Source organism: Acanthochromis polyacanthus, chromosome 17 (genome assembly GCF_021347895.1).
Source record: "Acanthochromis polyacanthus isolate Apoly-LR-REF ecotype Palm Island chromosome 17, KAUST_Apoly_ChrSc, whole genome shotgun sequence".
Classification (NCBI taxonomy): Eukaryota; Metazoa; Chordata; class Actinopteri; family Pomacentridae; genus Acanthochromis; species Acanthochromis polyacanthus.
The window spans coordinates 9,231,150-9,255,928 of record NC_067129.1 but is presented as its reverse complement, the minus strand read 5'-3'; the positions used below and the strand labels follow the sequence as shown (position 1 = coordinate 9,255,928).

The 24,779-nt window shown below is 41.5% G+C and overlaps 5 protein-coding genes across 6 annotated transcripts; 1 reads left to right on the top strand and 4 right to left on the bottom strand.

Moving 5' to 3' along the window:
• Positions 1–34: 34 nt before the first annotated feature.
• Positions 35–4,673, bottom strand: LOC110960766 (uncharacterized). Its single transcript, XM_022208123.2, has 2 exons — positions 4,078–4,673; positions 35–1,541 (listed from the first exon to the last, which is right to left on the bottom strand). Exons 1-2 carry the CDS (start codon positions 4,570–4,572, stop codon positions 594–596), a joined length of 1,443 nt encoding a protein of 480 aa, XP_022063815.2. The 5' UTR covers positions 4,573–4,673; the 3' UTR covers positions 35–593.
• A 1,260-nt stretch (positions 4,674–5,933) lies between these two features.
• LOC110960762 (claudin-4-like) lies at positions 5,934–10,413 on the bottom strand. Its single transcript, XM_022208121.2, has 3 exons — positions 10,145–10,413; positions 8,554–8,796; positions 5,934–6,948 (listed from the first exon to the last, which is right to left on the bottom strand). The coding sequence occupies exons 1-3, from the start codon at positions 10,277–10,279 to the stop codon at positions 6,409–6,411; spliced, it is 918 nt and encodes a 305-aa protein (XP_022063813.2). The 5' UTR covers positions 10,280–10,413; the 3' UTR covers positions 5,934–6,408.
• Positions 10,414–10,775: 362 nt separating this feature from the next.
• Positions 10,776–14,694, bottom strand: LOC110945836 (claudin-like protein ZF-A89). Its single transcript, XM_051937250.1, has 2 exons — positions 14,212–14,694; positions 10,776–11,998 (listed from the first exon to the last, which is right to left on the bottom strand). Exons 1-2 carry the CDS (start codon positions 14,692–14,694, stop codon positions 11,447–11,449), a joined length of 1,035 nt encoding a protein of 344 aa, XP_051793210.1. The 3' UTR covers positions 10,776–11,446.
• Positions 14,695–16,577: 1,883 nt separating this feature from the next.
• cldn29 (claudin 29) lies at positions 16,578–17,656 on the top strand. Its single transcript, XM_022219833.2, has one exon. The coding sequence runs from the start codon at positions 16,665–16,667 to the stop codon at positions 17,295–17,297; it is 633 nt and encodes a 210-aa protein (XP_022075525.1). The 5' UTR covers positions 16,578–16,664; the 3' UTR covers positions 17,298–17,656.
• Positions 17,657–18,692: 1,036 nt separating this feature from the next.
• LOC110969692 (claudin-4) lies at positions 18,693–22,571 on the bottom strand. 2 transcript variants are annotated; one of them, XM_051937253.1, is made up of 2 exons: positions 21,856–22,571; positions 18,693–19,842 (listed from the first exon to the last, which is right to left on the bottom strand). In XM_051937253.1, exons 1-2 carry the CDS (start codon positions 22,329–22,331, stop codon positions 19,197–19,199), a joined length of 1,122 nt encoding a protein of 373 aa, XP_051793213.1. In that variant the 5' UTR covers positions 22,332–22,571; the 3' UTR covers positions 18,693–19,196. The 2 variants fall into 2 exon arrangements, with proteins under 2 accessions (XP_051793213.1, XP_022075524.1); XM_022219832.2 differs by lacking the exon at positions 21,856–22,571 and adding an exon at positions 19,988–20,132 and having other exon boundaries at positions 18,693–19,862.
• Positions 22,572–24,779: the final 2,208 nt, after the last annotated feature.

The following is a 24,779-nucleotide window of genomic DNA, read 5'->3' as shown; positions in this document are numbered from 1 at the left end:
TGGACTTTTTCATAGATACAAATTCATGAAATCAGCAAATGGTCATATTAAAAAATGTAATGCTATCATTTAAAAAAAAAACTAAAATGAAGCACAATTGTGTAGCCACTTCTTTGCTCATGTTGCATGTTGTTGTCATATGTCCAACATAAACAAAATCCTAAATAGTCTAAATGCAGACTGACCTATCTTCATTTAGGGCATTTAAACAGAGATAGAAAAAGGTGATACCAGTGTGATGTTTCACCCTGACATGTCAAAATGTGTTTTCAGCAATGTTTAGTAAAACATTTTGAAAAACAAGACACACTTCACTTGATTTACTTGGTGGTCAGTCTTTCACATGCAGCCTATTAAAGCTGTGTTTTTCCTTCATGTTGATGAAAGTAGTCCAGAACTTTTTCCTTCTGTCCTTTAAAAACTAAACTTTACAAAGTATAGTTATAGCTAAATAAAATTCTGAACTCTTGAACTACTTCATGTAAATAAACAAACACAAAATCAGCAAACTACTACTTCTAAATAACTATTAGTTATAGTAAACTGTATTATGTGTGTAAACATAAGAGCATATTAATAAGAATGTGGTCATCTTATAGGTATGTCCTTGCTGGGTTTGAAGATGCATCCTCATTTTCACTCTTGACTGATAAAGTCTCTTCCATCTCTACTCGTTTCAGCTGAGACTTTGTGGACGGAGCCTCACTGTGTTCAGATTTTATCGACTCCGGTCTCTTCATTTGTGACTTTGTTGATGGTGCCCATGATCTTTCTGACTGTTGTCTTGAGCCCTGATCTGGCTCATCCTCCCACGGAGGCCTCGTGTACTGCTGAGGCCTCGTAGTCGCTCCGATGGGCTGAGACTTTCCCGATGGTACCCTGCTGTGATGAGACCCCGGCTGGGTCGACCCGTTGGAGGAACGGACCACCAGGTAGCGGACGGAGGGGCTCTTGTCCACGTCATGGGCTTTGATGGGGCACGCTGAGCTGATGAACAAACCCCCTCCCAGAATAAGCAGGATGGAAGCTCCCCAGCCAATATACAGACAGGCTCCGATCTCCCGCCGCTGAGCATCTATGGAAGCGCTGTAGAACTTCCTCACCACCACTCCGGCTGCCCAAGAAGTAGGAATCAAACAGAGGACCCCTGTGGCTATCAGCACACCCCCTGCTGCTACAGCCACCTTGCCCTTGACCCCATATCCTTCTTCATCCAAGAAGCGAGTGCACTTTCCTCCAACGAAGGCCAGAATGAGGCCTACGCTGCCTGTAGCGATTGCGAGGACGGTGAGAGCCCTGGCGGCCTGGAGGTCGGAGCCCAGAGCAAGGAGGGACTCGTAGGGTTTGCACTGGATCTGGCCGGTGCTCTGGACCACGCAGGTCATCCAGATGCCCTCCCAGACGGTCTGGGAGGTGACGATGGTGCTGCCCACGAAGGCGGTGACTTTCCACATAGGAAGTACGCAGCTAATGATGACCCCTGCCCAACCCAGGAGGCACAGTGCACTGGCCAACATCTGCATCCCCATGGAGGCCATTGTGTGGAGGTGAAGCAAAGAGGAATCCTCACAGACAGTTGATGTTTCTCTTGATTTCAGCTTATTTTGCTTCACTCCTGGCGTTCCCGGTCACTCGTCTCTGCTCTTGTCTCTTTCTCTGTTCTCAGCATGTGTTGCTATTTTCGTACGCCTCCATTTTTGTGCAGATTTTTCTGTCGCTACAGTTGCAACGTTGTAAAGTCTCAGGAACGCAGAGCGCTTTCTGTCTGTTTCGGTTGGTCGTCCTGCTTTCAGTGGCTTTTTACTTGACTTCAGGTGTGTCTCAGTTCAGCCTCTCCTCATTTGTTTACAGCCTATTTTCCACCTGTCTCTGTCCCTCCCCCTTTGTATCCCAACCTGCTGTCCCCTCCTCTCTACCTGAGAGTCTTTTTTGTCACCTGTGCAGCTGCCTGTGTGCTACTGGTTAGCTGTTCAGGCACCACACCTACTCTATAGGGAAAAGAAAGGGGAGGAGGTTGACAGAAAAGTAGAGAGAGCGCGGAGAGAGAAATGGCAGTGACATCATCTATTCCCTCCCTCATTATCTTCAGCTGATGAGATTATTTTGGAAACAACAAACGCTGGATAAAGCAGAAAGAACAAAAGGCCTATGGGCATGAAATATGTTTACAGGATGCGGTCTCATGAGTGGCTGCTTGTTGTAGCTTTTTTGTTCACACACCATCCTTCTACAGAGATGCAGAATTTGATTAAAACAGGAGTTTGATTTGATTTGATTAAAAATTAAATATACAAATATATATAAAGCTCAGGGGCTGCACAGTGCTGTAGTGGTTAGCACTTTCGCCTTGCAGCAAGAAGATCCCCAGTTCAAATCCCGGGGTGGGCCTGGGATCTTTCTGCATGGAGTTTGCATGTTCTCCCTGTGCATTTGTGGGTTTTCTCTGGGTACTCCAGCTTCCTCCCACAGTCCAAAAATATCCATCCATCCATCCATTCTCTATACACCGCTTTATCCTCACTCGGGTCGCGGGAGTCCAAAAATATGCTGAGGTTAATTGATTATTCTAAATTGCCCGTAGGTGTGAATGTGAGTGTCATTGTTTGTCTGTATATGTAGCCCTGCGACAGACTGGTGACCTGTCCAGGGTGTCCCCTGCCTTTGCCCGAGTCAGCTGAGATAGGCTCCAGCACCCCCCGCGACCCTAGTGAGGATAAAGCGGTGTATAGAGAATGGATGGATGGATAAAGCTCAGTGGACTCTGTCTACTGGCGATGTCTGTGAATAATGTGTGCGTGCAGAGCATATTTGTGCAACAAGAGGAGAGCAGTTTGGAACACAATACCCTGGCAGAAACCAGTTTCACTCTGGCAGCATTTCTTGTGCAGAATAACCTGTTTGAAACATGCAAAGCTCTTCCGTTCTGACATGCGCACAAACATGCACACACACATGCACACACACGTGCACACACACGTGCACACACAATGCCAAACCAAACTCTTTAATAAGGCTCAAAATAATCTTTAATCTCTCTTGTCCTTGCAAACTCCAGAGGGATAATTTTTGGACCCTTTTCCATTTTTTTTTCATTTCTGGAGAGCGGAAATTTCGTTGGAAGCAAAACCTAAAAATGCAGAGAATCAAGTGTATTGGGGTGCAACAATAGTATAAAACAATAGCATAAAACTCTACAAGCGCCATCCAGTTGTCATTCAGTCTGTTTTTTTCGTCATGTTTGGCAGGATGCTGTCACATAACCCGTTTGTAAAGATTCTTTCCTGAACTCTAGCAAAACCACGGTTCTAGTTTCTTGAGGCATTTGTCATTTCTGTAAAAAAAATAAAAAGCCGGCTTGACAAGTCGGTAAAAATTATGATGTGCATTATCTCACATGCTCATAAATGTGACTTAGAGCTGACTTAGATTTGAATGGAAAAACAATTATACAGAGGGAACAAAAGACAATAGCCAAACAAAATCTGAGGGAAATTCAAATGAGAATCAATCACACGATCTATAGACAACCACTTCGATAAAGAAAAAGTAGCCAAAGATCAGGTTAGATTTCACATATAACAATATTTAATACACACATGCTCACAGGGGTCACAGAGAATGTTAGAAGTGGACATAACAAATAACATAAACAAAAACTTATTAGAAAAAACTGTTTAAAAAAGTGTACACAATAGTGTAAAATAAACAAAAAAGCATACATTCACGAACACAGAATCAATACAGCACATTTTACAACATTATTTTTTCTGTAGGAATGTTTTGAAGATTTTAAAGACACTTAAGTTACACACTCATACTGCAAACATTTCAATCTATTTTAAGCACATTTCAGACTAGTCATTCTAACTGGTGGACTCATCTTCATAGGACAAACAGAAGAGGAAACTTTCACAGAATCTCATCTGTCTTGCTGGATGTCTAAACATAAGCTCTGCTGCTGTCCACAGACTTAGCCTTGGAGTACTTCACATCATACTCAGTCTCATCTCTGTTGGGACAGGAGCTGCAGAGGAGCCCTCCACCCAAGAAGAGCAGCCCAGCGGAGCCCCAGCCGATGTAGAGCGAAGCCCCCAACTCCCTCCTCTGAGGGTTGGTCAGAACTGGGTTGTAGAAATCGCGAATGATGGTGTTGGCAGTCCAGCAGACAGGTATGAGCACCAAGAGGCCTGCGATGAGGAAGACGATTCCAGAAGCGATGGCCACTTTGGATTTTTGCCTTTCATCCTCCACAAAGTTGGTGCACTTGCCCCCAACCACACCGAGCAGGATCCCAAAGACCCCGACGATGATGGCGATGACAGTGAGCGCCCTGGCAGCCTGCAGGTCTTGGGGTAAAGCCAGCAGAGAATCGTAGACTTTGCACTGCATCTGACCAGTACTCTGCGTCACACAGTTCATCCACAAACCCTCCCAGATCACCTGAGAGGTGACGATGTTGGCACCGATGAAGGCTGTGACTTTCCAGGTGGGGAGAGCGCAGATGATGATGCTCCCCAGGAAGCCGAAGGTGGCCAGCGCCAAACCCAAGATCTGTCGTCCGCCGGACACCATGCTGAAGCTCCTTCGATCTCTTCAAAGAATTACGTTCCCGAGGATCGAAGTAATTTATCTGTGAGAGGCGATAGAGAAAGTAGTGGTTCTTATGACCCACTCAGAAGGGAAGTTGAGAATGGCTTCTTGACTGACTGGCTTTGTTGTTTAAGGGGAAATCAGAGGAGGAGTTTTCAAGCACTGCCTCTTAGCTGAAACTCATTTGTGAAGAAATCTCACCCAACCAGATTACTTCAGTGTAAGACATCAGAGGAAAGGATAGTAGAGTTTCAGAGACGCATGCTGAAGCCCAAAATCAGACAAAGTCAGAGAAACACAACACACAGATAAACTGTTTGTCACCAACACACGGTCTTACATGTTCTGTAAATTTAAAAACTTTTTTAAAATCATTCTCCAGTAATAACGACATTCAGCATGTGTGTTGATGATACTAATTATGCAAAGAGAAACTTAAGAAGTGATCAACGCTGAAAATATGCCGGTGCACATCGGCAATCTCAGTTTCAGTGTCAACTGATTATTTACTAATATAACTTCGTGACTAATTTTAATATCTCATCACCTCTTTTGAGATACTTCCCCTTAAGAAATTAAAATTCTCGCACTGTCACTGAATAATGTACAGGTACTCAAACCAACAACTGCGCAAACATCCAGGCAAAAACAACTGATGTCCAAGACAAAAAGAGTCACAAATGGTCAAAAAAATTAGAGATCTGCACACTGTCAGTCTCCTTATAGGTAATTAAATTCCCTCTAAAGACAACATTTTGTCTGTCAGTATCTATCTCAGGTGTGAATTTGTTCCCAGACAGATCACATGATTTCAGAGTGATCGCTTTGCCAATCGATACCAGCAGCTCAGAATCTGATGACATGCAGGTGTTTGAATGCACCTCTGCTGGGAAATTTCGTCTTATCTTTCATTGATCGGCTTCACAGTTACGAATCCGCACACTGTTTATGTGTATCAGTATTCAGCTCACTGTTCTGAATGCAGATATTTGCAGAACTGGCATCTGTCCTGCAAAAATGTAAAGGCATGAATCTTTAAAATGTGGTAGGAGAGCCTGGTTAGGATCCTGATGCTTTTAAGCAACAATACTACAGTGTTTTACAATAATTAGACACACACTGAAATTCTCGAATTTTCTTCGCACCGTTTTGCATTGACAGTACAGTGTTTTTCTTAATAGAAACCAATACAATAAGATATGTTTGTTGCAAGAAAAAAAAGAAAAAACACTAACATAAATAGACGTGCAAGTACAATTCTGAGAGATCTTGTATTTGCCGTGGTTTTTACGTACTGGAACAGCAAACAAACTTGCAGTACAGTTTGCATTTGTGTTTGTGTTGTTCTGATGTGTATCACAACAACATCTGTAGAAGAAGAAAAAGAATACATAATTTTGAACCAAAGAAAGTTTTATTCAGTTGCCTTATACATTTTAAAAGCCATTATATCACACTGCTGGACTAATATATGTTGTATCACATCATTTCATGTACATTTTATAATGTTAATGATAGCTTGACTCATTTTATTTAATGGCTGCAATGTTCCTTTTCTCCATGACATGTGCATCATTCTATACCAGCTTCCCCAGATGTTTTGTATATTTGGAAACTTTGGAATCTGCACTAGAGTCAAAAATGAAGCTTTGTTATTCGGACTGATGACCACTAGCTACTGGAATGTAATGACATGTGCAGAAGAGGATGTTCTTGTCACAGTGGCCATTAATTAACATGTAAACAAAAATAATAAGTGGCCACATTTAGCAACTATAAGTGACTTGTGCATGCAGTCATTCAGAGCACAATAATCCATCAGATTAACTGTTGTAAATACGGCTCTGTGTCTGTGATCTGTGTCTGGTTTGATGGATAATGTATAAAAGTGCCCTGCTCTGTCTCTGGGTGAGTCAGAGGCTGATTGTAGAGACCAGTCACACTGGGAGGGTTGTTAAGGGAGTTGTAACGATGCACTTGGGCTACATGCTCCACCATCTTTCTCTGCACATATGGATCAAACATCTGCGGGGTGGTTGATCTCAGGTTGTCAGACCTCAGAGTGGCAATGCGGGATGAGCTCTCCCTGGACCGACTGCTAGAGTTGTTTGACGCGTAATAGTAGGAAGGCTGGGATCTCTCCTTGTCCCCGCACACAAAGCAAAAAAGAGCACCACCGAGCAGAAGCAGCACGGAGGAGGCCCAGCCGATGTAGATGGAGGAGCCCACCTCCCTCTTTAGGGCCGCAGTCACCAAGGGGTCATTGTAGACGGAGATGGTTGCTACTGCCGACCAGGTGACTGAAACCAGACACAGGATGCCAGACAAGAGACACAAAGCTCCACCCAGCAGACACGCCTGGAAAAGCAACGATTTAGTTTACATGAAAATAATTAGAAATAGACAAAACCACAGCACCATGAATAGTATCACACAAAACATTGACCAGATATGTAGAATTGCTGTAATTAAACCAAACTACATTATTCTGATAGCCTATTTTTTCTTTGCTGAGAAAGGTTTGAGGCATTCATGGCCAAAGCTGCCGTCACAGTGTCTTTTTAAAGCTAATGAAAGGTTTTACATGCACAGACCGACTGCAGTGTTTCCTAAAGTGAAGGCCGGGACTCCCAGGAGGATCACAAGACATTGAATAAATCATGCAATAAACAAATAATATTTTAAAACTATTGCAAGTCCTGTATCTTAGATATAATTGTTTCAAAAGTCCTGTGAGTTTGCTGCTCCTTCATTTTGTGTTTTTACTCATGGTCATACATTTGCATACTTTACACTAAAATATCATTAAGGTGGTTTGGCCGTTGTGCTATTCTCTGTCATCATTATTTCTGTATTCAAACAGACCTATTAGTGAGTGTGCACAGCTGCATGCAACATTCATCCGCCTCCAGCTATAGTGAGGGTTGTGAGTCTCTGGCACCATTATTTTGGGGGTTGGGGGCTGAAAGGTTTGCAAACCCCGGAGGTACTAAAACATTTTTACCTCAAAACTTCGATAAAATATGAGTTTTATCCTCCACACCTCCAGAATAACACATCATAAAAAGACAAGATTACATTAGATCAGTCAGTTTTCACATCAGGTTTATTACAGTGTGCAGCTCAGTGGTGTCCAACAGACAAAATGATACTGAATGTATGTATAGGGCTACACAAAAACAACTGCTGTAGTCTAAATAATGCACAAGTTGAGTTTCTGCAGTAATGTAATGTCATTCAATCTTGATTTATTTACTGTTGCAGTACAAATACATGTTTCATTCTCACAAAAACCCTATCTAAAGTTAATGTTAGGGTTTGTTGAAAAGAGGTGTCCATTGAAGGAATAAAAAGTTCTCTTTCTGTCTAATTTGATTTGGATTTCAATGTGGGATTTAAGCTGTCAGAAGACTGTTGCATTTAGTGATAAATGTGAACTAAGAGCTACAATGTTAATGCATTTTCAATATCAAGTCCAAATAAATTCAATTGAAAGTAACTAAATATTTAAATCATAATTTGTCTTTGTATCCTGTTAATTGGACAGATGGGAAACTGGATTGCAGATCATTTAAATCTTTGTTAAATGTGCTTCTAAAGTATAATGTAAGCTGAAATAGTAATTGGGCTGAAGACGACTCTCGCATTTTTATCTAATTTTGAGGATCAGTCTTGCAGAAATACCATGTGTTAAAACATAAACATCTTTATTTTTAAGTTCACTTCATTCCTATTTTATGTACATCGCCACACAAATTTAGACTCATTTAAAGTAACACCAACATGCAGGATCAAAAGCCTGCAGCTCATTTTTGCTGGGTCAGAGGTTAATCAGGTCCTATATTTTCATTATTTTGAGGGAAGTTAAATTTTGGGTCTCAAATTGCCTGCTACAGTGTTTGTTATTATTTCAGTTCTTCTTTGTAGATCCAAAGCAAGACAGTATGAGTGCAGCTCCATCACCTTCTTTCTGGTGGAAGCAGTGGATGGAGGTTCAACAGGATCAGGTGGATCTCCACTACAGTTGACTGCTCCTCCTCCGAGGAGGGTGACGATGAAGCCCAGGATGCTGGCGACGATAGAGATCAGTGTGAGGGCTCGTCCTGCCTGGATGTCGGACGTCATAGTGATGGACGTTGTGTGCCTCTTGCACTGCATCTGACCTGTTGCTTGGACGATGCAGTGCATCCACAGACCATCCCACACCTGAGACAGAAACAAACGGAAACTTCAGAGAGATTTAAAAGTTACAATAAGCTAAGTTAAGATTTAATGTAGGGGAGGTCGTCCTTAAATGCTCAATTCTTGTTGTTGAAGTGAGAAATCAGTTAAATGACCCGTAATGCTCATGAGTTGATCAGATTTCCAAATACAGTCTGAAGTTGCTTATTTTTAGTAAATCGTGCTATCCAAAAATACAATATGACTAACATACTCCTACTATATTCTTTGTTAATGTACAGTTTCATATTGACTTGAGGTCAAATGATTGACATGATTTTTGTATTTTTTTCTTTTAACTGATCCCAGATAGAATACATTCATGTAAAAATGTGCTACTTTGGGCCTTGTGCTGTTGCTTCTCTATATCTGTAGTCACTTTGTGGACTTGAGCAACATATACAGCTCTGTCTGATGGTTATACACCCCCTGTCAAAAGTTTAGGACATTGTCTCATTCAAATAAAGTAGAACCTGTCCTACAACTTTTGAGAGGGGGTGTATTTCATCATATGGATGTGATCAGGGCAGGACTCTGATCATACATGTAAAGCAGATTGGAGCATGTTCAGGGCATTTACACAGCATTTGAAATTTCATCGCGAAGGATCAAAATTCCAGAGGCCGCCACGGACATGCCCTTTGACTTTGGAAAAAGATTTTAATAACTTTTCATGATTAAGGCCTCCTGTATGTACTGGCCGAATTTGAGGTGAAATGGAGTTTCCCCCTAGGAGGAGTTCGCTCTAGAAAAAAAACGAAAAATGGGCAAAATCTGACATACAACGCAAAATAGCTCACTTCCTGTTGGGTTTGAAATGTGGCTGTCACTGACTTTTTTTGGTCAGCCTGATGTGCTGCATATGTGTACCAAATTTGGTAGATACACCCCCTGTCAAAGGTTGTAGGACAGGTTCTACTTTATTTGAATGAGAAAGTGTCCTAAAACTTTTGACAGTGGGTGTACATCATGAGTTCAACACTGATAGATAAATGGTGGAAATTTCTCTTTCAAATCAACGCGTGAAAAAACATCAATAAAAGGCATTTCATTAAAGTTTTGTGTTGAAGTTTGTGTCATTTTAAGATTTTCATTTTTACCGAAAATGTGTATTAGTTCCAAATATTGGTAATCATTCACCTTCATTATAAATAATCATTATCAGCCCTGAAAAAAAAACATTGGTTGGTTCAGATACCCAGTTCCTATCTCTAATGTTTCCAGCTGTATCTGTTGCGTGTTTTGTTCTTAAATAGACTAAAAACAGCAATAGAATCGCTCATCAACATGATTGAAATGGCCAAATATAAAGGAAATGAGCATACTGACTTACTGATTGTGCAGTCACAACGTTTGCTCCCACGAAAGATGTTTCACGCCACATTGGAAGTCCGCACACCACACACACTCCTAAAACACCCATCAGACACAGCGCCAGGCCCCCGATCAGCCTGCCCTGACCCCCCATTTCAAAACCCAGAGCCCCGCAGCAGTAAAGTCGAACCAGAGACGCAAGAAACAAGCCAAAATCATTCACTTCGACTCCAGAAAAAACAAGAAATTGTACTGTTTTTCAGAGAGAAGAAACAGGAGTGAATTTCTCTTGCTTTGCTTCTGTTGAAATAGAGTGAGCTGCTCTCTTCAGCTGTTATGTTAAGTAGTCAGATGACACGAAGATCAACAAAGATGTGCAAATGGTGCACTTTGTGAGGTGAGTAAATATGAAAGGGGGATTTAAACACCTCTAAGCTAAAACAAAATCAAGTTTTTCAGGCTTTTACACACATGAGAGTTGATGTAAAGAGTGCAGTCACATAGCAACATGTCTTCTTTCTATTTCTTTGCAAACTTTTCTATGCTAAATAATTACTGTATACATTTTTTTAAAAAATCTAAACGTAATACCAAAGAAAGAAGAGAAGTTAGGCACAAAGGTACAAATATACAAAGTGAATTTATTGGTATGTTGTATAAAATTAACAGTTTTATCCTCTTGACATGACCAGCAACCGCACAGCTTTACAAGCCTTTAGTTGAATTTGTTAATATCTCAGGTAAAAAGGTAAAAAAGAAACTCTACCTGTGGACTGAGACGTAAGTTTTATGCTACAATTCAACTTTCATATGACAAACAGGGATATCAACTTTTTATTTAGCTTACTGATTAGCTTATTGATTTGCTTTATTCTGTTTCAGTTCTGCTGACACTGAAATACAGTAAAACAAATAAAATGTCCTCACAATTTCCTCACTACTCAAGCAGTTAAAAAACAAACTGAGATTGTGATTAAACAGTAATAGTTGAAAATACGTATTCTTGCAGCATTTATAATCTTTGCAATATATACAAAATATTTCACATAATCTTCATGTAACATTCTGCAACAATGTGTTTTTTTATTTTAAAAACATAAACTGCATGGCTTCAACATGCCACATGCTTTATGCAAATATGAAGCTGATTTGTTGCAAAATGTCTCTATAGTGCAATTAGCATTGAAATTAATTAATAGAGCTTTAATCAAAGCCTGAAGTAAAATAAAGTCAATCACAGTGAACGATTATTGTACATTTTCAGCTACAATGTGTCTGATGCACAGCATTGTGTCCTCCGTTCTGGTTTCCCCCTTTCTCCTCAGCAGCTGTAGGTGGTACACAGCACACTTCCTCCGATGACAAGCAGAGCTCCGGACGCCCAGCCCACATAAATGGAAGCTCCGAGTTCTCCCCTCCTCGACTCTGTGGGCAAAGGGTTGTAAAAACCTGTGATGATGCTGTGAGCCGACCAGCTGACCGGAATAATGCACAGGAGCCCCGCTATTATAAACACCACGCCTCCAGCCAGGCCAACGTTGGATTTGGTCATCTGTTCGTCACGAAAGAAGTTGGTGCAGCGAGCCCCGACCACCGTGAGCCCGATGGCCACCACGCTGACACCAATGGAGGCGCAGATCAGAGCCCTGGAGGCCTGCAGGTCTTGTGGCAAAGCCAGAATGGAGTCATATGCTTTACATTGGGACTGTCCCGTGCTCTGGATCACACAGTTCATCCACAAACCCTCCCAGAAGACCTGAGAGGTGACGATGTTTGCCCCAACGAAGGCCGTCACCTTCCACATGGGCAGGCCACAGATGAGGATGGTGCCAAGAAAGCCGATGATTGCCAAACACAAGCCAACAATCTGATTCTGCATGTTGACAAAAAAAAAAAACTATCCAAGGATGTGACTTTGTCCAAAAAGAGAAAGAAACAAAATCAGCCTTCAGTCGAGCCCGAGATCATTTTTAGTACGAGCTTTGCCTTGGCTGGAAATGCTGCTGGTAGTGTTTTGCTGGTGTTGCGTTGCAGGTATGACAAGTGCAGCAGGGAGGAGACTTGTTAGTTTGTGGGTCAGGTTTCTTGCTTGTCCAGATTCCTGCTCGACCTGAATGTGTAGGAGGAGAAAGCAGCTTTGTGATCCAAAACCAAAGGCTTTGATCCAAATGTTAGACAGACTGAAGCACACACTTTCAGTGACATCCAGCAACGTTTGGGCAAGAAAGCACATTTTGTTCATCTGCATTTAAAACTGACACGATAAACTACATGAATGAATCAACTTTCTATCAGTTTTTTGAACATCTAATTTGTACAGAGCTCTGGGGGAAAACAGTTCACAGAAGAAATACATGCATGGAGAGACAGGACAGCAGCACCTGTTCAGTCAGTGCTCACCAGAGTAACTCTCAGCTTGTTGGTTAAAAAAAAAAAAAAAAGTCTTAATAGTTGTCTGCAAAGTTTAGTTTTGTGTTTTTCCTTAAAACCAAATCTGCAAAATAAAATGTTACATCCTTATGATTTCAGAAGAGAACAGTTGATAAAAATGAGCTTCACAGCAAAGACTTCCTGCATACATGATAAAAACAGGCTACACAACAAAACAAAGCCAGTGCAAAGAGTCTGACCTTTAAAAAGGGCAAATCAAACATGAGTTATATACTTCTAACTTAAGTAACTAGACTTAAATTGACTAAATCAAATGAGAATGATAACTGAATAAAAGCTTCCCGATTTGCATTACACTCACCTTTCAAGCTGAACTTGCTTCATGAGAGATTTCCTCATGCTTTCATTGTTTCAGCCACTAACTTACCACTTTGTGCAGCAACAGCACTGAGCAAGAGTAGAATTTGTTTTTGTAGAAGTGACACTTTAGATCGCAAAATTATGCATCAGTTCCATTTTGTTGCTTCAGTTTAAGGTTTCCTCACTGAAAAAGCCATTGGTAATGCCATCAGTACAATCTGTATTTTCCTGCCATGATTTAAAATGTAGTAAAGGCCTATCATATGCTCAGTCTTCAACCATGTGCCGGTCATGTTACACCTCTTTTCAAAATAAAAGCCTATTAAGCACAATCCTGGATAATCAAATCCAAATTCTGCCTTTAAGTGCTCTAGTCTGGGTTCAAGTGCTTCAATAAAAGTAAAATATGGCAAACAAACAAAACACGTACAGCTTGGCATTTTATTCTGGAAGTTTAAACCAAGCACCTGCTGTCAGTAAAAAAAAAATAAAAAAAATTAACACTTCCTCTTTAATTTAGCAGATACTGTGATCAAGCTTATTTGCAACCAAATCCCACTCATGAGTGACCGGTCTTCATCTACGATGTACTTAGAGGCTTTAGTTTAAGCAAAAACATGAAACGGCACAGAATGAGCATTACGGTCCCTTGTGATTTCCCCACTTTGAGTCAAGATAAGATCTCAAATCTCAGTTGTTCACCATGTAAATTTCGCACAATAATTTCTTGCAGGGCCGGTTCTGCAGTCTAGTTCAAAGACATTCACCTTGCCATTGAGATGGTTAACCAGCACAGGCACTCCTATTGTGTAATTTTGGCAGCTTGTATAAAGATTCCCCCCCCATTAAAATCTTCAGAAATTTGCTGAAACGCAAAGAGCAGCAAGACGATCACGGATTCTGGATGTTGCATTTTTAAGTTTGAAGTAAATTTTTACAGAAATCAGCTTGGGAATTTACAAGGATCAAGTTGAATCAAAGTTAAACCTTTTGAGACAGAATATTTCAAGAATCCAGCACTGAAAAAAAAAAAAAAAAAGGCACTACAAAGAAATTGCAGCAAAATTTAATTGAATAAAATAATCAGTAAAAGACTTGGATAGAAAGATAAGACCGTTAAAAGAACAACTTCAAGTTCAGTCCAGTTTCCTGGTGCGAGACGTGAATTTCAGAGTACTTTCAGTCATTTCAGACGTAGGCGCCGCTGGATGTCGAGCGTGGAGCAGAGTATTTGACAGAGTACCTGCTGTCCTTACGCTCCTGACATTGACAGCACAGAAGCGCTCCTCCAATGAACAGGAGTCCTGCAGATCCCCAGCCGATGAACAGCGATGCTCCCAGCTCCCTCCTCTGTGCGTCCATCACGATGGGGCTGTAGAAGGTCCTGATGATCTCGTGTGCAGACCAGGACACAGGGATGAGGCACAGGATCCCACCGACGATGAAGAACACACCTGCAGCGATGGCTACCTTGCTCTTGGCCCGTTCATCTTCAATGCAGTTGGTGCACTTTCCGCCTGCGACGGCCAGCAGGATTCCCATGAAGGCGATCAAGATGGAGATGACAACCAGGGCCCGGGCAGCCTGCAGGTCTCGGGGCAGAGCCAGCATGGAGTCGTAGACCTTACACTGCATCTGTCCAGTGCTCTGCTTCACGCAGTTCATCCACAGGCCCTCCCAGAAGATCTGCGCCGTCACAATGTTGTTCCCGACAAAAGCAGATACCTTCCACATGGGCAGAGCACAGATGATGATGTCTCCCATATAGCCAACGGCCGCCAAACAGATGCCAAAGATCTGGAGACTTGCAGACGGCATCTTTGTCTCACATAAAACGGAAGCAGTAAAGAAAAATCAGCTGCACTTTGAATGAAGCAGAGTAGAGCCTCACTCACTGCTTTTAAATCCACATGGTCACCTTGGTGTCTCCTGATTGGTTGTTTGAAATTATTCAAAGTGAAAACACCTGATCCTGAAGTTCAATCACACTGTGGTGGAAGGTGAGTTTGAATGTGGAGCACGTCCAAAAATCAGGAAGTTCAGCTTCAAATAAACACACAAACCCTTTCCAAAATAATCATGAAGTCGTTTTAGATCGTCTCCGTCAATTCAAATGCATGTTTTATTAATGAATGTCAAATTTGCTTTGTGTTATTTTGAATAAATTTGATTTGTAATGATTTTACTGTGACTAAAATAGTTAATCTTCACATCAGGCTTTGGTGCAAATGTAACCCGCACTAACATGAGGTTTTATAGATGTCTGTCTGCTCAACACTCTATTTCATGTTCTTTTACCAGCAGTAATGGAACAGAATGATTCCACCTGTGTTAATTATCCTGTGAGCCTCAGCTGAACTGTTGGGTCAATGTGCTGTTTTTTTTTTTTTTAATTTACTCTTGTATACATATGGAAAACAAAATGAGCAAAATACAATACAGCAGACATAGGAATAAAATGTGGAGGATTTTACTACAGATGTTCCACTGACAACAAATGTTACCCGATGCTGTAGATTTTATCAATATATTGCAATATTTTATGCCTTTATTTAATACTTTTTTATAATATTTGACTCAATGAGACAAAATAAGTGTAAAATTATTGAATTAGGATTTCTGCTGTGTCTTGCAGTGTAATAAATCCTGTTTTATCTCCGCAGCCCTATCAAATGAGATTAAACGTCTTTCTTAGTGCAGCCTCACTGAGCTTCTGGCTTTGCTGTCAACTCTTACATTGCAGGCATTTGCTCACATGTGTGTTTTCATAGAGCAGCACAAATCACATGAGACCGGTTCTTTTAAATTCTGATATGAACTACTTCCACATGTGGTCCTGAATAAGATACAAGTCTGCAATAAATGCGACCTCAGTCTGAGCAGATAAATCAGAATTCATGAGATGAACTGAGCGTCGTGCTGTGAGAGTCTTGAGGGGCTGACAGATTTATTTAAAGTAGCTCTTGACATTCTGAAATGTTGGATAAAATCTGTTTCAGTTAATCCATTCCCGTCCAGATCACATCACTCCTGCATCTGCACACACTGTAGAGAAGAAGCAGGCATTGCTCCACTTTTGGCTCTTTTTCATCATCCTCATTATCATGAGCTCAACTTATAAAATCTGATAATGGCCACGTTTAAAACATAACAGCCAAACAAAAAAATCACATCTAAGAAAAAATTCCACACTACAGCTTGCAGTGTTAATTTGGTTTCCAATTATTGTGATGCTATAATGCTAAAACTGGGAGGAGTGTATAGTTTGCTTTCTGGTATTTTCATGATTATTGTGGCAGTTTTTATATTATTTGTGTGCTTCTTTTTTCTCCCCTCAAATGCATGGATATGTTTTCTAAACTCAATCAACATTTCTATTTTTTATACTGACTGAGCTTCTCCACATTTTTTTCACATGTCTAGCAGCAATGGAAAAATCTATACAGATCCTCTATTGTTGCGCTTGGTTTGCAAAGAACTTTGAAGTTTTTGTTCTACAACATTTTTCATTCCATAAACTTAGATTTTCATGTTTGACTGAACCGCAGTGTTGAAGCTTCTTTTCTTTCTCTGAGCTCTGCTGGGGCACCAGAGGGCCTCTTTGTGGGAGAGAAACACCTCTGAACTCAAAGACAGCATGATGAATGTTTATATCTGAGCAATGGAGCCAGAGCCCTCCCAGAGAAGGGGGGAACTCGGGGGCATTTGTAGGTCATATAAAACTTCCCCACGGTGGGAGAACTTTTAGTTGGCAGTCCAGCAAACAGGGAAAAAGAAGGTAAACCACTATGGCGTCTTTGGGGTTGCAGATTCTGGGCGTCGGACTCGCAGTGCTTGGATGGATTGGAAACATACTGATCTGCATGCTGCCCCTGTGGAAGGTGTCTGCTTTCATTGGGAACAACATCGTGGTGGCTCAGACTATCTGGGAAGGCCTGTGGATGACCTGTGTGGTGCAGAGCACCGGCCAGATGCAGTGCAAAGTGTACGACTCCCTGCTGGCTCTGCCTCCGGACCTCCAAGCAGCTCGAGCCATGGTGGTCATCGCCATCCTGTTCTCTCTGTTCGGCCTGCTGCTCTCTGTGGTTGGAGGCAAATGCACCACCTGCATTGGAGATAAAGCAGCAAAAGCCAGAGTGGCCATCTCCGCAGGTGTGTTCTTCATCCTGAGCGGGGCTCTGTGCCTTGTGACCGTGTCTCTGCCTGCTAATACGATCATAAAGGACTTCTACAACCCCATGGTTCCTGATGCTCAGAGGAGAGAGCTGGGAGCCTGTTTGTACACGGGCTGGGGAGCAGGAGGACTGCTGCTGATCGGCGGTGCTCTGCTCTGTTGTCAGTGTCCATCAGGAAGAGACCGGTACAATGGTCCAAAGTATTCACCGCCTAAATCCACAACACCCGGGAAGGAATTCGTCTGAGCTGCAGCACCACATGAGAAACAGGACTTGACTTTGCATACAGTACAAACCTGTTGCTTATCATATTGTGATTTGCATGTGACTAATGTCTGTTGACTAAAACACTGTGGCTTTATGGTTCTGAAAGGAGCTTGGATCGCTAAGGTATGAACCATGTTAGATTAATGCAGCATGGATTTAGGTTTGCAGTTCTGTTTTTGTGTGTGTAATGATTTCAATATTAACTCCAGCTCCTCATATGTTATCATGATCATTTTTTGTCAACATAGACACTTCAGAAAGAGCCATGTATTTGAAATGCAGGATGTATTTTTCTTTTTTTCTCTCTGTCAAACAATAAACCGTATTTTTGTCAACAATGTTATGTTTTTATTTTCATTAAATTTCATTTAGTAGAATATAACAAAATACCAATTTACCTTCCCTCAAAAAGGATTATTTTCATATGCTACTTTTAACAGATAAATGTTCTGATTTTAATGGCTAAAGATACTTGTTACTTTTAAAATTTTACACATAAAGCATTCAATATGCAAAAAGTACATTGTTGGGGATTTCACTATCTTAACAGTGTAAAATAATCTAATTTAGCTCCACCTCAGCTAAATAAACTATTGAAATGCAACTTACACATTCACATATCAGTATGATCCTACAATATAAAGATAAAGATCTCTAAGTGGTCGTTCTGTATGAAGAGGACTTTTACATTTGATGCTTCCGCTACATTTTGTTGATACTATTCCACTTTAACTTAGATTTAAGTAGCATTTTAGTACAGGAGTTTAAATGCTTTTACATTTCGTCAAAGTACAAAATCTCCCCAGTTTGCTTTCAAAATTGACTGTGTTCATTTTGTCATCTTATTCTATGAGATTAGTAAGAAAGAAATGCTAATCTGACTGTCTGATTTCAGCCAAGAAGCCACAATGGATCAGGAACAGTGGTTAAAAATCACTGGGGCGTATTGTGTTTCTTGTCAGACGTGTTTCAACAGAAAACAGGCAAACAAAAAGAAAACCATTAAAGAGGTTTAAGATACATCATCCTGACAAGACTTGGCAGATGTGCTATACTGGGCAAAGTGTAAATATCCATTCTTTGCAGATATAAAACTGTCCCTTAGCAACATGAATCCAAGCAGACACAGCACACTGTTGTCTCTGTCGGTGACATCCATCTTACATGAGGCAGATACTGTAAATTACTGTCCTAATACAATGGCAGTCGATTACAGCATGGCAAACATCTCAGCCAGATACAGTAAATTCCCAGGAGTCGACTCCCCTGAATTCCTGCACGGCTTATCGTGAGAGGTTAGTGAGAAAAGCAGTTCCAGTTTTTATTACAGTGAGGCTGCAGAGTGAACTCGAAAAAGGAAGACGTAAGCAGCAGTATGAACAAAGAAGCTTTATTGCGAACATTTGAAAGACATTTGGAAGTCCGAACAGTCACCATTACATTCGTATACAGATGAATATAAAAAAAATAATAATGATTTCAAGAGCATTTCCAAGTTAGCAATTGATTAAAACATTAGATTGTCACAGTTTCTCTGAGTGGACACTTATGCAACAGTTGCAAAATGGAATTTTAATTCTACATTTGTTCAGTTGTTCATTATTCACATGCATCACATTGCTCCATTCAAGAAGTACAACCACTGGCTATTCAAATTTTATACCTCACAAGATCATTTAAATGCATTATGTTATTCAGTGCACTAAAATATGCTAAAAAAAATTATTGAAATTTAGAAAATGAGTGAGGAAATTCCTCTCAATCAGCCAAGAATACATTGAAATGAAATGTAATTTTCTCCTTATTTCCTTCAGTTTCTGCAAGAATTGTTTAGACCAAAATGGATTCATATCAAAAAAGCCACTGTAGCTAAAACACTCACACATAGTCCACATTTGAAGACACGGTTCTAGCAGGGACGAACTTGGCAGGCATGTAGGGTCTGCCGTCCTTCGGGGGACAGTTGTTGCAGAGCAGGCCTCCTCCCAGCAGCAGCAGCCCAGTGGAGCCCCAGCCGATGTAAAGAGCAGCTCCAAGCTCCCGTCTTTGAGCCGCGACCAGAAGGGGGTTATAAAAGTCCCTGATGACTGCGTGAGCGGACCACGACACTGGAATCATGATGAGCAGGGCTGCTATTATGAAAATCACTCCAGACACGATGCAGGCTTTGGCTTTGGCCACTTCGTCCTCCATGCAGTTGGTGCACTTTCCTCCCACGATGGCCATGAGGACTCCGAACACGCCAACGATCACAGAGATGATCACCATGGCCCTGGCGGCCTGCAGGTCCTGAGGTAGAGCCAGCATGGAGTCGTACACTTTACACTGCATCTGCCCCGTGCTCTGCACCACGCAGTTCATCCACAAACCTTCCCAGATCACCTGGGCAGTGACGATGTTCGCCCCGACAAAAGCGGTGACTCTCCACATGGGCAGAGCGCAGGTGATGATTGTGCCCAGCCAGCCGATGAAGGCCAGCAGCACGCCCATGATCTGGAGGCCCTGAGAAGCCATGGTTTTACCGCTGCAGGTAGGCACAGGAAACTAGAAGAAAGAAAAGGCTGCTCTTATAGATACAGTCACATTTTGATGATTATTTCATTCTGAATGCATTAAAAACACTTCAAGGTTTATTGATTTGAGGGTTTTAAGGTACTCGGCCATCTCACCTGCTTGAGGATGTGTTGGCTGTGCTCTGATGCACTGTGAGAAGACAACTGCCTTCTGTCATGGTTCGAACTTTCAGGGTGGAGTTTCTTGCCTCACAGACAAAGAAGGAAAACTGAGATCTGATATCCTCAACCCTTGTTCGCTTTCTGTTCATTGTTCCCACACATTCAAGCTTTGTTACCTCAAGCAAGGCCTCACGAGTGGAAACAATGGCTGCAGATCCCAAACTGTGCGTGCACGCAAACACACACAGAGCCACACACAAAGACACGCACACACACACACACACACACACACACACACACACACACACACACACACACACACACACACACACACACACACACACACACACACACACACACACACACAGACAGAGGTTAGGTCAAGCCTTGAGCAAACAAACTCTACATTTTAGTGATTGTTTCAGTGTGTTTACCTAAAAACACACAAAAAACTTACTTTTCTAAGAAAAAAAGAAAGTTAAAGTTCCAAAAGCCACTTTTATTCAAACAACTGATAACTAATCACCTAATTGTTCTTTGATTTACATTACAAATAACACTGCCTGTCTGCTGTCAGGACCATCAGCGCTTTATTAACTCTGGGTTTGTGTGCTGTATTAATGAACAATTAACATAGAAGAACTCTTAGAGGCAGGAAATGTTCACTTTACAAGAGGAAATCCATACTGCTACGTCAGTTTTGCAGTAAAAAAAAAAAGATCATACAAGAGAAATTAGTGTTTTCTGACTTTTCAATATTTAATCTCTTAGCAAATGGAAAACCTGTGACCTGAAAGCTGAGTGGTTAATACACATACCAAATGAGTTTAAACGCTGTGAAGCAGTGCCGCACCTTAACTACATGTCATTCCCCTGCACACTCCCCCATACGTCCTGTCTCTTTCCAGTGCAGCATAAGACAAAATGCCAAAATTATCATTTAAAAGAAGAAATGTTATAAAAATGGATCAGTAAAGTCAGTAAAGACTTTAAATGCCTTTGCCTGTAGGCTCACACTTTGAACAAATACAAGTTTCCAGCCATCTTGCCTCCTCTTTCTTTGTGCCACACCTAAACCTGATCAACTGGAAAGTCAGACAATAGATGCGTCTGACCGCTTTTAGGGATCCTTTTTCTGATCATAATGCATCAGTGAATGCATCACTAAATGTGAATATATTCAAGTTAATAATATTAAAACGGTAAAGACAGCAATGTTTGATGTAAGAACTCGAATAAAAACTGATTTGATTCATTTTAAAACCACTGAATGAATTGTGTTGTGAACACAGGTGCTGTGAATAAAAAGCAATGACAAGTGAGCTCAGGTTTGTAAGCAGTAAAAACATTTATTTACAGCTGCCACATAATGACAAACCACATACACATAGCCAAAAGTGAGCATTTTGAAAATAAAACTGAGGTTATAGAATATTTGTACTACTAAGAAAAGACTGACTAATATCCATAAAATATTAAAACAACCATTCATGTACAAGTAGTGAACATATACAACTGAATTTCTCCTTTGGGTGTGTCTTCTTTCTTGCTTCTTTTGTCAAACACTCTCATGAGAGGTGACTTTTCATCAAGAAACCGCCTGACACATGAACATTCCCAAACAGCAGCACCAGTGCATTTGTCCCAGTAAATGTCTCTTTGTGGAAGCTATTTACTGAATCCCAGAGCTGTTTCAGACGTAGTCTTTCCCAGACGCTGGTGCCGAGGCTTCAGAGCTGGCAGCTTTGTACCTGGCAGTGTAGGAATTTTCATCTTTCTTGGGGCAGTTGCAGCAGAGCATCGCACCTCCAATGATCATCAGAGCAGACGCTCCCCACCCGATGTAAAGTGAAGCCCCGAGCTCTTTCTTCTGGGCGCTGACCAGGAGTGGATTGTAGAAGTCCCGGATGATGCTGTGGGCCGTCCAGCAGACAGGGATGAGGCAGAGGACACCTGCCACGATGAACACAACTCCAGCAGCGATGCCCACCTTGACTTTTGACGACGTATCCTCCACACAGTTGGTGCACTTTCCCCCAGCGACGGAGAGCAAGATGGCCATGATGCCCACCATGATGGAGATAACGACCAGGGCCCGGGCGGCCTGGAGGTCAGAGCTCAGGGCCAGCAAGGAATCGTAGACCTTACACTGCATTTGGCCAGTGCTCTGGACCACGCAGGTCATCCAGATGCCTTCCCAGGTGATCTGCGAGGTGACGATGTTGCTGCCGATAAAAGCAGTGACCTTCCACATGGGAAGGGCACACACGACGATGGCACCGATCCATCCGATGATCCCCAGGGCTGTGCCCAGCATTTGGAAGCCAGCAGACACCATTGTGGATTTGTTCTTTGAGTCCTTCAAATCAACCTTTTTCTTCTTCTTTTAAGTCCTGACTCAAAAGCTCTCTCTCTGTAAATTCCTTTGTTGGAGTGGCGGAGGCCTGTGGGTTGTTTGGCTTCTTTTGAGATGGAGGCAAGTTCCCTGTTAGTCAGCTGAGTTTGCTGAATGGGTGAGGATTGAGGGGAGAGCAGGTACATATGCCTGAAGGAGGAGCCATGGAGAAAAACAGCTCACTGTCATCAGACCTTCTCTTTAGGTCCACCCCCAAACTCTGTGAGTTCATAACCTGTTCACCCTGTCCCAACCACCCTGCCTTCAAATGCTTAAAAAAGAAAACATGTCAGCCCTGTTAACGTGTAGCAAAACATGCCACCATGAAACACAAAATTTCAACACAATATAAACATGTTATTTAAAAAAACTGATGGCAACAGAACATCCTATGGTTCAGCTTGCCTTTTTTTTGTCCCCTTCCCCCAAGTTTCACCTCAAACAGCAGGTGGGTGGAGTGACGTACTGAAGACAGATGACTCACTCTGACGGAAACTGCAGACACCAAATATGGTCTTGCGCTCAGCAGTTTTGTTATGTTATTAATTCACAAAATATGGATGATATGCTGCTGGAGTCAAAATAGACGCGGTGTGCACAACTAAATAGGTAAAAGAAGTTTCAGAGTAAACGTAACCGCAGTTTTACAGCATGACTGTTGGTTGTTTGGACATACTGTACAGCTGTGCTCATAAAGTTACATACCCTGGCAGAATTAGTAAAATATGTACCATTCTTTAATGAAAACATGAATGATCAGAGCAAATGGACTGAACTGTATATTGACATATAGTTAAAGATGCCATAGTAAAACTATTGTGAACATTGGGGTATTTCAGAAGAACCGTAAAAAGCACAATATGTCCCTTTGAATCATGGTGAAATAGAGGTTTCAAGAAGTAGAAATATAAAGTGCATCAAAATTTTGTGCAGAACATGAGTAAATGTGTTTCTGCTGTCAGTCAGTCTTAATTCCAAATTAAGCGTTTATGTTAATTATGTTAATTATACGGTTAGGTGAAGCTTAAATGCGGCACAAAGAGGCAATTCTTGCTGCCTTGATGGATAATGTATGACTACTCTGACAATAAGGAAGGAAGTAAGGAAGTCATCATTTCTAATCTAAGTATTAGTTCTAAACATGTGGGGTTTAAATGAAATTGTGAATGAAATGAAACTCATACTTTCCTGAATGCAACATGAAAAAGTTTAATCACATTTTGTCACGTGTTTCTAATTAAAACAAGTTTTTGAAACACAAGATGTGTGAGATGGGAATCTGACACAAGAAATTCATGATGTAGAAATGTGATTTCATGAAGGCGCTTCTGTGAGTGCTGCACGGTGGGTCGGTGGTTAGCACTTTCACCTTGCAGCTAGAAGATCCCTGGTTTGCATCCCCACCTTCCTGGGATCTTTGTATGTTCTCCCTGTGTACGTGCGGGTTTTTTCCGACTTCCTCCCACAGCAAAAAAACGTGCTCAGGTTAACTGCTAACTCTAAATTATCCGTAGGTGTGAATGTGAGTGTGATTGTTTGTCTTGATGTGTAGCCCTGTGATAGACCTGTCCAGAGTGTTGCCTACTTTCACCCTAAGTCAGCTGGGATAGACTCCAGCCCCCCCTGTGACCCTAATAAGGTGTACAGATGATGGATGGGACTTTTCTGTTTGATGACTCCAGTAGAAATGGTCCAAATGCAGCGGTGAAATGTGCCTTTAGTCATTTTGATGAACGACATTCCTCAAAAGAACAAATATGATTTGTTGGGACCATAACTATCAAGTGATAAATATAAAGCTATTATGTGAACTACAGACTGAAGTTGGAGTTGAGAGAAGCTCTGTTCTGTTCAGCCTGTGTCTGTTCTGTGAATCTAACTGAAGGCTGATTGTATATGAACATAGTGGAGTGTTTTGTTCACAGGAAAACAGCTTGAATTTCATGTGAAGTGGGTTTGGGAGGACTGAGGATGTGAAGAGCAATGCGTGATGAAGTACAACGTATTTGATGGGTCACAGTGTTGGAACACTGACATGAAAGAGAAATGTTGAACTGTGATGTTTGGCCCTTGTGTCTGCTGTTCTCTGCTCTGTCCAAAGGGAGGCAGCAGCTTCCCAAAAGCTTTCTGTCATTTTGCAGCATGTGTGTGTGTGTGTGTGTGTGTCTAACTCACAGGAAGCAAGAGAAGCCTAATAAAGCAGAGTTAAATTTAAAATCTCATTGCCACATTTTAAAAAATCTTGTCAGTTTGATGCAGTTTGGTTTGAACTTGTTTATGATGCAGACAACACATTTGCATGAACAGGATGATTGTGAAAGTACGACACTGTTCAAAGAGCATCTGACTGCATTTCGTACACGTTTATAAATCTCTAAGCAGCCATTCAAT